The 13,693-nt window shown below is 43.2% G+C and overlaps 1 protein-coding gene across 1 annotated transcript in view; it reads left to right on the top strand.

Annotated features, from left to right (window-relative positions):
• Window positions 1-13,693, top strand: part of LOC148891997 (uncharacterized) — a 72,959-nt gene that overhangs the window by 48,260 nt on the left and 11,006 nt on the right. The window contains exons 13-20 of the mRNA XM_089006409.1: window positions 1,554-1,595; window positions 6,448-6,585; window positions 7,884-8,048; window positions 8,141-8,524; window positions 8,618-9,031; window positions 9,114-9,290; window positions 9,373-9,634; window positions 9,739-10,026. Coding sequence (XP_088862535.1) covers window positions 1,554-1,595; window positions 6,448-6,585; window positions 7,884-8,048; window positions 8,141-8,524; window positions 8,618-9,031; window positions 9,114-9,290; window positions 9,373-9,634; window positions 9,739-10,026 — 1,870 coding nt within the window. The remainder of the gene's footprint in view (window positions 1-1,553; window positions 1,596-6,447; window positions 6,586-7,883; window positions 8,049-8,140; window positions 8,525-8,617; window positions 9,032-9,113; window positions 9,291-9,372; window positions 9,635-9,738; window positions 10,027-13,693) is intronic.

Raw genomic sequence — 13,693 nt, 5'->3', positions numbered from 1 at the left:
CTTCATTCATACTTGCATGCCACAGCAAGGTCATCATCTTTGGGGGATTTTAATGGAGCACAAATTAACCATGACCTTCCTAGATATAAGAAGCACATTTTTACCCTCATTTGAGAGCACAATTAACCCATTCACTGCCAGAGAATGTGCAAAAATGTGTCCACTCCAGTGCCAGGGTTTTTGTCATTTTCCCTCAATTATCACTCATTATCCCATAACTCCTCCTGCAGCCTTCTCTATATCAGTGTGTCATCTACTATCTGCCAGTGTATCTTCAACTTTTTGATAGACAGAACACTACAGGTGATGCTTGGGAGGACATCAACACGCACTGCTACTGCGGTCCCCCAAGGAGGTGTCCTCTTCCTGTTGCTCTTCTCCCTCTGCTCAAAATACTGCATCTCAACGCATCGCTCTGCCAAATTCATAAAAGTTCGCAGATGACACCAAAGCCTCATCAAATATTCTGCATACAAACCAGTGGAACACGTGAACACTCCGGCACAGCTAACAAAACCTGCAGCTGAACATGTTCGCTACTTGTGGAGATGCTTGTGGATGGGAAACAGCTCTCATAACAGCTGTACTTCAATATGTCCAACTGCTCTGCGCCAAATGTGAAGACCTTCAAGAATCCAGGAATCCCAGTTTCCCACAACCTGATGTAAGAGGCCAACATCAACTCAAACCAAAATAGGCCCAGCGGAGAATGTACTTCCTTAGGCTGCTGAGGGAGCACAGCTACCACAGTACACCTGCGAAGATAGTTCCACATAGTAGTCATCAAAATATTACTGTTTTTCTCCATCACAGTCCGGCTTGGTGCCACCACAATAAATTGCAAATTATGGCTCCTTGCACTAGATTCTTTCAAGCACTCAATGACTTCCTGTACTATTGCACATAAAAAGTTGTACTAGAATTACTGCTACTGGTCACTTTAAAACAGTGCAACGATTATCTGCACCAACGGCATAACTGTCATAGAACTGTTAGTACCGCTTGCGATTTTTTTTTTTTTTTTCATACATGGCCAAGAACAATAATTCTGATCTGAGATCAACAAATAATTCATTGAAAAATCAGGATTCAGTGAATAATCTATTGAAAAATCGGTATTTCACGTCCAATTAACTCATTCACTCTCAGACGTGCAAAAATATGCCCACTCCAGTGCCATGGTATTTGTCATTCTAATTCAAAATCCAGGACCCACAGAATATTGAGTTTTCGGACTACAAAAAAAATCAGTGTAGTGTAAGAAACTGTCAATTCTCTTCTTTCATCAGAAAAAAAGATTTAATTCCAAAGTTATATGGGTCTGGAGTAATATGGCGTGCAAGTGAGGGCATCTGTATAAAAAGGCAAATGCTGCATTGTCAGAGGTCTGACCAGCGCTTTATTTTCACTCTACCCCAACCCCCCGCAGGAAAAAGCCCTGGTCCTTACTTGAGTTCCCTATCAACTGTTAGACATGAGATATATTGTAATGCTATATTTTATGTTCGCAAGATGATTATTAATATTGTGACTGAAGTAATATTTTTGCATAGGTGGCCCTCTACAATCTACTCATGCAGTCTTTGGACCCATTGGTAAGTTATTGCCGCCATGACATTTCACAGCAGAATTTACTGTGTTATACAAAAATGAAAATTGCACTATACAGTCTTCGGCACAAGTTCACAGAAGTGAATGTCTCTTCGGCACGAGTTCCGAGTTGGCGGTCCTCCTGTTTTCATTTTTTTTGTTTATGTTTTGTTATGCTTGCCAAGGAACCTGTTCAGAATTTACACTGTCTACTTCCCAAAGACAAATGGGATAGGCTCCAGGATGTTTTGGATTTTGGATGGATCCATAGATAAATGATACGTTAAAACTCAATTTTGTTCCTTATTTTGGTGTGTTCCATTAAATACATTACAAAGCAAATGTAATGTTAAAAAAAACTGATAAAGAAAACATGTCACTTTTCCCGCATTTTCTTATGTTGCGGCCCGATTGAAAGGAAGAATAAATAATTTTTCTTTCTCCGAATTCTGCACAAAATGATTGCAACATGAAAGAGGTTTTGGTAAGATTTTTGTAAATGCATTAAAAATAAAAACAAAAAAATCACCTGTGCATAAGTATTCAGAACCTTTGCTATGAAGCTCAAAAATGAGACCTGGTTCATCCTGTTTCCACTGATCAACATCAAGTACAGGCAGGCCTCTCTTAATTCCCTTGTAAAGACTCACTCAATATTGGCAAAGGCTGAAACATCTTTCCACACGAATGACACATTACTATGTCTTCAAAATCTCCAACGTCCTCTATGGTTTATTTTGATGTACTACAATCTCGACAAGGCAAGTTTATTTACATTGCACAGGGTTTGCACAATATGTCGATCACGATCGACCGGTATGTCGCCAGCTGGTCCCAAAGTCGATTAATGAGGGCAAAATGCTTGTTAAAAATATAAAGATTAAAGTCTATATTTTTATGTTAGTTTACACTGCACCTTAAGCATCACAAAAACAACTTAGTTTTCACAAAACATTGTTCTCCAATAACACAATACTGACTTTCAGGGTTTAAATTTAATATAGACTGAACATTATTTTTAACAATTGAATAATTGTATTCTAAATTTAGTTCAAGCATAATGTCCCAACTTCATTCGAATTGTTTGTACATTCGGTGACAGTTTTGTTGCTAAACATCTTCTTTTCCTTTTGGCTTTTCCCTTCACGGGTCGCCACAGTGAATTCGTGTCCTCCATCTAACCCGGTTTTGTGCATCCTCTTCTCTCACCCCAGCTACCTTCATGTTCTATTTGACAACATCCATAAACCTCCTGTTAAGCTTTCCTTTTGGTCTCCTGCCTGGCAGTTCAAGGCTCGGCATCCTTCTGCCGATATAGTCACTCTCTCTCTCCTCTGGACATGTCCAAACCACCTCAGTCTGGCCCATCTGACCTTCTCTCCAAAACTTCTAATATGAGTTGTCCCTCTGATATACTCATCCCTGATCCGATCCAACATGGTCACTCCCAAAGAAAATCAGATCTGACATTTTTTTCTCCAGCCGTTCCAGCTTGCCTGTACATGCTTCTTCTCCTCTTTTCTACATTCTCCATTTCTCTGGACAGTGGACCCAAGTACTTAAAATCAACTACCTTCTTTATCTCTTCTCCTTGTAACGTCACTCTTGTACTTGGGTCCCTCTCATTCACACATATATATATTCCGTCTTGTTGCGACTGACCTTCATGTCTCTCCTTCCCAGGGCAAACCTCTACCTCTCTTGTTTCGGCTCCATCTGTTCCCTGCTCTTGCGACAGATCACAATGTCATCTGCAAGCATCATCAGCGAAGGAGATTCCTGTCTAACATCGTCTGTCAGCCTGAATTCATTCATTTTTTGATCCGTTTGTCCTTAGCCAGCATTCCCGGTCGTGCTGGGGCCGTGACAGGAGTGCTGGAGCCTATCCCTGCCATCTTTGGGTAGCAAGAGGGGGGGACAACCGGTTGCCAGCCAATCGCAGGGCACACAGAGATGAAAAACCGTGCTCACACTCACCCCGAAGAACAATTTTGAGTGTTCAATCAGCCTGCCATGTTTTTGGAATGTGTGAGGAAACTGGAGTACACTGATACCTCAGATTACGAACATAATTGGTTCCCAGAAAGTGTGTGTAAGGCTTAGACAACACAGAAACACCCTCAGCCACACGTAGCAATGGTGGACTTAACGTTCTGATATTGGGACACTAAGTCACACAAACACACATCCCATTCGTGTTTTTCGATGATCTCCTTCTTCTGCTCTACCGTAATTTTCTTTTGTGTCTTCTTCGGCTTAACACTAGCCTGTGGTGGGGTCTTTTTCGGTCCCATAATAGCAAAAGCATTCCACTCGATAACAAACCACGTCTGCACTAAAAAGTGGTGACGGAAACTAGTCCGCCAGCCACCGTGGCGCTGTTCGACCGTGTGGTTTGGTGTTCATCTGCCGAAAACTAGTCCGCCAGCCACCGTGGCGCTGTGTGGTTTAGTTCGTCCGCCGAAAACTAGTTTGTATGCCAAGATTATATTCTTGTGAATTTAATGTTCGTAAGGTGAAAAGTTCGTTACCGAAAGCGTTCGTAAGGTGAAGCATCACTGTACTCAGAGAAAACCCATGCATTATTTTGAAACATTTCATGTTTTTTTTTCTCAAAATGAAGTGTTGGGTTTGAAGTTTCACTTTTTCTCGGTTGTTCATTGCTTTTTGTTTTCAGTGATATTATATACAGATTTATTGTTAGGCCATATCGCCCAGCCCTTAATCTAGGTCCTGTATTGCATGTATGTTGTTTTTACTTACCATTAATAACATATGAGACTGTATTTACCATTGTATCACATGTTGCAGGTACAGTATTTGGGTCACCATTAGTCCATTAGCTGAGTAAAACAGATTTTTGCATTTATTTATTTATTCATTTATTTATTTATTTGGTTATTTATGTATTTGTTTGTTTGTTTGTTTTGCTTCTTCCTCTTGGCAATATTTTCCGCAAGTTTGGCATTCACTTTCACTGCTTCGCGGATGACACCCAACTCTACCTCTCCAGCAAACCCGACCCCTCTCTTCCACCTTCATCCCTCTCACTTTGCCTCTCAGAATTTAAATCCTGGCTTTCCCATAACTTTCTCAAGCTTAACGGTGGAAAAAACGGAACTTCTCCTTGTCAGTACCAAATCCACCCTTCACAAAGCAAAGTTTCTCTCTCACCATTGACAGTTCAACCGTTTCCCCCGCGGGCCCTTCAGGTCAAGAGCCTGGGTGTCATCCTCGATAGCTCACTATCTTTTCACTCCCAAATAAATAACATTACTCGGTCTGCATATTTCCACCTCCGTAATATCAATCGTCTCCGTCCCTCGCTCACCCCTCACTCCGCTGCTATGCTTATCCACAGTTTCGTTACCTCCCGCATCGATTATTGTAACTCACTTTTCTTCGGTGTCAATCAGAAATTTCTCCATAAACTCCAACTACTCCAAAATTCTTCAGCCCGGATCATCACTAGAACCCCCTCCTTTCACCTCATCACCCCTGTCCTCCAGCAGCTCCACTGGCTCCCTGTTAAACATCGGATTGAAATCAAAATACTTCTGTTTACATTCAAAGCCATCCATAACCTTGCCCCTCCCTATCTGTCTGACCTGCTTCAAATCTCCGTTCCTTCTCGGTCCCTCAGATCCTCATCCTACCTTCACCTCTATGTGCCCTCTGCCTGTCTCACCACGATGGGATCAGCCGCTCTCCTCCCAAACTCTGGAATTCACTTCCACCCAACATCCGTAATATTGACTCCCTCCCTATTTTCAAGTCCCACCTCAAAACCCATCTGTTTAAAATTGCTTTCAATGTCTAGTTCAATCTGCTATTTTATTATTTATCATTTTACTTCTGGTTTTATTGTTATGTGCTCTGTTTTTATTGTGAAGTGTCTTTGGGTGTTTTGAAAGGCGCTTGAAATTAAATGTATTGTTATTATTATTATTGTTATTGTTATTATTATTATTATTATTATTATTATTATTTGTCTGTGTAAGCTCTCGGTGGTACAGGAGTGGTCCATCGATGAGAAGGTTTCTTCAGCCGTCATCTGTACAAATTTGAAGGTTTCGGACGTTTCGCCTCCTATCCAAAAGGCTTCGTCAGCGAACTAAAGTCTGACTGGTCGTATCGGCCCTATTTATATATCCCTAATGTGCCTGTAATAATGTCCCTATTATTATTATTATTATTATTATTATTATTATTTATCCCTGTTCTCCCTATGCCTGCATGGGTTTTCTCTGGATACCCCCCACACACACACATTTCATGAATATCCAAGACAGGTGAATGGAACACGAAATTGTCCCTCGGTGTGAGTGTGGGTGTTTATTCGTGTGTGTGTGTGCCCTGTAATTGCCAGGCAACCAGTTCAAGGCCTACTGCCCAGACAGCTGGGATAGGTCCAGCATGCCCTACCATCCTTCTGAGAATATGCAGTTCAGAAAATAGATCAGAATCAGAATCATCTTTATTGCCAAGTATGTAGAACACACAAGGAATTTGTTTCCGGTAGAACACGCTGCACTAGTATCGTCGTAAAAAAAAACTGCTAAGTGGCACTATACAGTTCCATTTTGGCTACTGTTGAAAGAGTTCAAAGAGTTAATGGCTTGGGGGAAGAAGCTGTTTAAATGTCTGCTGGATTTGGTGCGCATGGATCGGTAGCGCCTGCCTGAGGGGAGTAGCTGCAAAATGTGGATGGTTGGATGAAAACTGCATCATATTTAGTAAGCCTGCGATTGGCTGGCAACCTATTCCGGATGTCCCCGGCCTGAGGAGTAAGCAGTTCGGAAGAGGAATGAATGAATGCATGATCTTAGAAAGCAAACATTTTTCTGTCTCATTCAGGGGAGTTCATCTCCAGTTAATTGGAGCAACCTCTTGGTGATAAATAATGTTCCTGACACCCCCACTGGAGCCTGGGAAGTCAAACAACTGGTTCAGCGCTTTGGGACTGTTGTCAAAACTCTGGAACTTAACAAGTTGGTAAGGAATTCAAACACGCCTATACAAAACCATCAAATGCACTCTTCGGTCATTAAGTTGTCATCCAGTGTTAAAAATCAGCCAGTCATGCATCAAGACTTTCAGATGCTCCTCATTAAGTCACCAAGTTTGTGTGTGCGTGTGTGTGTGTGTGTGTGCGTGTGCGTGTGCGCTTGCATACCTGCCAGCAATTGCGTAATGAGTCCGGTTGTCATTATCCTATTTAGTGTTACAGTTTATTAATGAAAATGACGGTTTCCAATAAACACAATCGCCAAAATTGTAAATACCCAACGTTCATTCAAAACACGAGATCACCAAGGATAGTATCGAAATTCAGATCAGGCAAGCGGCACATTGTCAGCTAGCTTCCTTTAAATGCATTGTTCCTGGAATCGAGGGTCAAGAGTTAGTGTTGATTTTATATTTGTCATGTAATGTCATCTGCTGGAGAAAAAGCAACAAAAAATGTGGAATCTAAAAGAAAATTTCCAAGCATTTCCAAGAGTTATACTTCGGTCAAGAAAAGGTGAAAATTACTCAAACTGCAGTCTGTGTCGAGAAGATTTTCCTATCGGACATGAAGGAATCAGCGACATGACAGACCAGTGAGGTATTTTATTTAATGAGCAAATGTGGTTTAATAAGGACTCAGTTCCAGTATATCCTGCAGAAAATGTTATCAAATCCATTCCTTAAATATATCCATTATATTTGAGCTTATCAGTACTTGTCATTTGTCTTTGGTATCATTAGATGATTTCATTTTGTGGATCTTAGCAGATATCAACAACAATTTATAATGGTCAAAGATGTGATTTGTTATGAATATTAACTGTGAGTCATTTATTTTAACAATCATTTGTACCTCGTTTGTAAATGATTACACTGGGCTGTTTTGTTTTCTTAAAATAGTAGCAAACATGATATTTTAGCTTGCGTGTGTGTGTGGGTGTATGCGTTCGAAACAGACAGTCAGGCTCCTGGCATCGATTGCAAAATAACAACTTTACTTTTTAAATAAATGTTACTGTCTGTAAATACAGTAAAGTCTCGTTATATCGATATCGGATATATCGATAGTCCCGGTTATATCGATACTATTTCTATGCACGCACAGAGAAAATTACATGCAAACGGGGTCGGATATATCGATAGTCCCGGTTATATCGATATTTTTTCGGACTCCCTTGAATATCGATATAACGAGACTTTACTGTATAACAGATTTTAGTTTGACTTTTGGGGTATCCTCAAAACAATGCAGGCACATAAACCTTTATTTTCTTCTTGCGAAGGTAATTTGTGAAATGGCAACTTCAGCCATGGCCCTCTCCATCTACAAGCGCTTCCAGAAGTTGCCATGCATTATGCAAAACAACCCACTTTTCTTTTCACACGAGCCTGACCTCAAAGCTAACACGCCGACTCAAGTATTATCTTCAAACCTACACTCACCTGAGGTATGCTTGATTCTTAGTTTTTAACCAAATTCAGGCTTTCAACTATCGGGGTTAAAAAACACTTCCATACAGTACCTTTTTTTATACTTTAGGCTATTCCTGCAATTACCGAAGACAGCATTACAGACGCAGCTGACCAAGACGAGAGGGCATTTGAAGACAATGTTTCTGTTGATATGGAAATCGGGACAGATGGATTAATGGGCCCTCGAAAGGATGCGACTGCAGACGAGTCATTGGAAGAAAACAGAAGCCTTGTTATTCATGAGCCTGGGAAAGTGCAGTCTCAATCTGCTCTTCCAGCAGAAACAAAGACTGACAAAAAGAATCTATCAAGTAGTCAAGCAGTCTTCGGGTCAGACGAGAAGGATGCATCAGCTAATGAGACTATTTTGCTGACAACTAATTTAGAAAAAAATACGACCCATGTTGATCTCAGGACTTCTACAGATGTTTCCAATCCAGAGCTTTCCCAGGTAAAAGATAAACATGTTTAAAGATGTTTCATGAATAGTCTACACTTATTATTTTTCTGAGTTTCTGATCATGCCATCATTTTTTTTCTCAAGGAAATACCAGAGACGCAAAATGAAGGAAGATTCAACCAACATTCAAATAAAATGGCAGGTTCTGCAAAAGATGATGTCCCAGAGATAGTGGGTGAAATCACACAATGTCAAATAAGAGAGACAGCTCAAGAAAAACTAATCAATGAAAGGGAGACAATAGCAAAAGAAGCAAAATTGGCAAAGGAACAAAAGGAGAGCGAGCAAAAAATTAGAGAGCCAAGGTTGCAGGAGAAATTACAAAGGGCCAAGAAGGATTGTGAGCAGGAGGAAAGAACCAAAACAGAGGGAAGAGGAATGGAGAGTAAAGGACCTCTTCAATCCTCAATATTTTGTGGGATTGAGACATGTGAGAGGAACTCGACTGTGGATGAACAAGTAATCACAAACAAATCGGATGCTGAACTCCCAGAATTGGTAGCTGCATTTATATAAAAACATTTAGATCTAACAGTAATTGTCACTGTTGTTTTCAATTGTATTTTTTTCATACGTTTAGGATGAGGGTGAAGATTTTGCATCATTTCCGTTGAGCATGCGTGACTTTGTGACTGTGGATGAAGTTGGGGATGTGACTGCCTTGAATGACTTTCAACATACACCTTCCACTGCTGCTGCAGAGAAAACTACAAAACAAGAGCAGTCATTAACCTTTGTCCAACTGGGCACTCATGAGGTGAAAGATTCATCTGTTTTTCAAATCTTGTTGAGGTATTTGAGATTGCTTTCATCTGTCTTTGACTTTTTGCCATTTCAAGGTCACACCTGTGGACGAAGATAAAGTAGTTACTGTTCAATCTATGAGGTCTGGTTATTCAAATTGCCAGTTTCAGCCCGTGACACTTGAAGATGGTGGATATCAGCCTCCAACTGCAACTGGGACCTCTGACAGTGTATCATCAGATGTGATCAGCACGCAGAACTGTGACATTGTCAACCCATTCTCACAAACTCAGCAAGAATTTTCTCCGGTTAACCAAAAAGCGGTGCCAACTTTTCAACCAGAAAAAAATGAGACAGGTATTATATATTTATTTCAAGAAAATGTACCCTAATGCATGTTTCTCAACCATCGAATCATCGTATCAATGTTGCTGCTTTTTTCTGTCTTTGCCAATTTATAGAGGCCTCTCGTCCCACTGAATGTATGGTCATGGTTGAGACTCTTCCAGCATCTATTTCAATACACACAGCTGTCATTGATGATTTAAAATCAGATTCACATGCTGTTGAAGTGAAAATGAAGCCTGGAAGAATCACCATCGATGATGCTGATGAAGAAAAGCAAAAATCAACAACCATGGGTAACAGCCCCGTGAATGATGGGCAGACCTTAATTGAAAGATCACAGGAAATTGAACAAATTCAAATGAAAAAGGACACCGGGACATTTCTTCCATCTGATGAGCCAGGTAAAGTGTCTTTGATTTAGGCGCTCGCTCTGCCTCTAACTCTAAAACTCACTTCCACCCAGTCCGCATGATTGATTCTCTTCCCATGTTAAAACCCCATCTCAAAATCTACCTATTCAAACTTGCGTATTCAATTTAAATCCCTCTCTTTTTTCATTTACCATTTTATCTGTGGTATTATTGTTTTGCTTTTGATTGTAGAGTCTCCATGTGTTGTAAAAGGCACTTATAAATAAAATGTATAATTAAAAGAAACAAATGTTATTTCCAGTGGTCCACACAACTGGGATCTACAGCAGTAACATTGTGATGTTAAAGAGTTTGATGGTTCTCTTTATTTGTAAGTAAGTTCGTTGTCAGATCTCCCAGGCAGGTGACGCGCAGAGCTTGATCGTGGCGTGGAGTCGAGCAAGTCATGCTGTGATGTCCGTCCGACGCCGGGCGTGCCTGTGCGGGTCTTGCAAGTCTCTTTGAGTCTGTGAGTCCGAGATGAGTCTGATTCTCTCTGTCCCGCGACAGCTCCTTTTATACCATTTTCGAGTGTGTGATATGTGTCAAGGTGAGACGCACATCAAGGAGATCAAGAAATTGAAAGACATTAAAGCTGCGGTGTGCACCGGTGAGGCCACAGGGCTCCCCTCCTGGATCCGAAGTCGGTGAAAGCGATGAAGGAAAAAGAAATAAAAAGAAAAGTCATTCTGCGACACGGAGAGGCCAGGCACGATGACGGTCAATCATGGCAGGCGTCGGTGGGGAGGTTGCCGAGGAAGTTTCGGTGGTGCCTGAAGTCGTTGTACGGGAGCACGCGCATCGTGTGCTCTACGACTGCCAGTTGGAGTCGATCAATGGAAACTTTCCTCGCGGCCGTTGAGTCGATTCCGGAAGGTCTTCTCACCGCTGAGTCGTTCACCTGGGGTCGGTCGAGTCGGGGAATCGATGAGGGACTGTGAGGACGAAGGAGCGTGGGGTTGGTCATGCTGCCGGGCACGGTCAGGCCGGTCATCGGCGACGGTGGCGTTGATCGCGCTGCCATGGTGCTCTGCAGGACGCTGAGGAAGCACGCTGACGTCGGCGGCCGAGTCGGCCATGAAGCATCTTCCCGAAGTCCGATCGTGGACATAAGCGATGTCCGACCGTGGACATATACGATGTCCTATCGTGGACATAAACGATGCAGCTAGTTGCAGAGTCACCAGGCGAATTGGACGGTGTTGGCCATCAGGCTGCGGCAGGTTTCAGGGTGGGGTCGGGGCGGCCACAGGTGGTGGCGGCCCATCGGGAGCTCGGCTCGAGGGGTCTTGCTGTGAAGATGCCGGGTTCACGGGCGGCTGGGAAATCTGGTTCTTTCCATTTGGAGAGTTGATTGGGCTGAGGAGGAGGGAAAAAAATCCTCCTGGCTGGCTCGCCAATAAAGAGTTTGATGGTTCTCTTTATTTGTAAGTAGGTACGTTGTCAGATCTCCCAGGCAGGTGACGCGCAGAGCTTGATCGTGGCGTGGAGTCGAGCAAGTCGTGCTGTGATGTCCGTCCGACGCCCGGCATGAGCCGGGCGTGCCTGTGCGGGTCTTGCAAGTCTCTTTGAGTCTGTGAGTCCGAGATGAGTCTGATTGTCTCTGTCCCGCGACAGCTCCTTTTATACAATTTTCCAGTGTGTCATATGCGTCAGGGTGAGACGCACATCAAGGAGATCAAGGAATTGAAAGACATTAACGCTGCGGTGTGCACCGGTGACGCCACAATGTCATTTGGGCTTAAGAAATGTAGTCAGATGGTGACTAAGAGGGGCAAGGTATTCCACACTGAAGGGCTCTCCCTCTCTGAAGGAACAACAGCAGACATTGAAAACAGCTACAAGTACCTCGGTATACCACAAGCAATAATACAAATAAAAATAATAGTAATTATAAGAGAAATAATTAACCATTTTGATCTTGAGTGGGGCGGCCCGGTAATCGAGTAGTTAGCACACCGGCTTCACAGTGCAGAGGTTGCCGGTTCACGTCCCGGTCCGGCCTCCCTGTGTGGAGTTTGCATGTTCTCCCCGGGCCCGCGTGGGTTTTCTCCCACACTCCCAAAACATGCATGGCAGTCAGATTGACCACTCCAAATTGTCCCTAGGTGTGAGTGTGAGAGTGACTGTTGTACGTCTTTGTGTGCCCTGCGATTGGCTGGCAAACAATTCAGGGTGTCCCCCGCCTCGTGCCTGAAGACAGCTGAGATAGGCTCCAGCACCCCCCGCGACCCTAATGGGGAATAAGCGGTACGGAAAATGGATGGATGGGTATTGAGTGGATTGGGGTTCATAGGTTAACTTAAAGGACAACCGACACCATTTTTTTGTTTCCTAACTGACATCAGACAAACGTTTTATAGCATCTAGAATACCCAAAACACGCAGGCTGATATTTTTAGTCAAATGCAAAACACCAATAAAAATGAGTTAGTGTCCCAAAACTACTTCAAAATGACCTCGGAGATGGCGAGTTTCAGAAGGTCCGGGCCCCTTGTTCGTGACATCACGCCAGGACGTCTTGCCTTGCTCTACAATCAAAACAATGGCTTCAGATTCGGAGAAGATGCTTTCTTGTTACTCATCCACTTATGTATATGATTCAAATAGTTCTGAAGAGGAAAGCATAAATGTTTGCAATCGATTAAAGTTCCGTATCAATTGGAACCGTCAGGACTCCAATGTAGCGTCCCAGAAAATGCAGAAGATCAAGTCAAAGCTTTATTGTCAAATATGCTAATATGCATGACATACAGCACAGAGGAAATGAATGTCCTCTCCGACCCAGCGTGTGGGGCACTTATAATGTGGCTGAAAAAGACATACAATTGACAACAGACAATACATGTAATTTCTGAATGTAAAGTGAGGTGGTGACGTATGTAAAGTGAGCTAGTGACGTATGTAAAGTGACATAATGTAGTAATGCAAAAACAAACAACAAAAACGGGTTGAAGTGAGGTCTTGCAGAAAAAAAACGAGAAAGGGAAAAAAAATAGTTCAGGATGATAGTACAGCGTGTAGCGTGTACTCAGAGTTCGGTGAGTGTGACAGTGGGAAGGGGCATGGGGGGCAGGGCTGGGAGGGAGTTGAGTCTCCTGACTGCCCGGTGGCAGAAACTGTCCTTGAGCCTGCTGGTCTTGGCTCGGAGACTACGCAGCCTCCTACCCGATGGCAGCAGGCTGAAGAGGCTGTGGGAGGGGTGGGTGGGATCGCCAGCGATCCTGATGGCTCTGCGGCTAAGGCGGGTGTTGTAAATGTCCTGAAGGTGGGGGTGAGAGACACCGGTGTTCTTCTCAGCTGTCCTTTTTCCTCCTTCGGCTTCTCCACATTCATATGGACATTGTTGTCCTTGCACCACGTGGCCAGGCGGCTGACCTCGTCCCTGTAGGCTGTCTCCTCATCGTTGTTGATGAGGCCCACCACAGTTGTGTCATCCGCAAACTTTATGAAGAGGGTGGAGCTGGGTGTTGATGGTGAGCAGTCATGTGTGCGCAGAGTGAAGAGGAGGGGGTTCAGCACACACCCCTCGGGCCCCCTGTGTTCAGCGTGATGGTGCTGGAGGTGTTGTTTCCAACTCTGACTGCCTGTGGTCTCCCCGTCAGGAAGTCCAGCAGCCAGTTGCACAGGGAGGTTCTGATCCCCAATTTGCTCAGTT

The sequence above is a fragment of the Hippocampus bargibanti genome, linkage group LG10, assembly GCF_051943395.1.
Source record: "Hippocampus bargibanti isolate YZ-2025 linkage group LG10, ASM5194339v1, whole genome shotgun sequence".
NCBI classification, from domain to species: domain Eukaryota; kingdom Metazoa; phylum Chordata; class Actinopteri; order Syngnathiformes; family Syngnathidae; genus Hippocampus; species Hippocampus bargibanti.
Note: the sequence above shows the minus strand (reverse complement) of the source record. Positions and strands in the feature narration are given on the sequence as shown.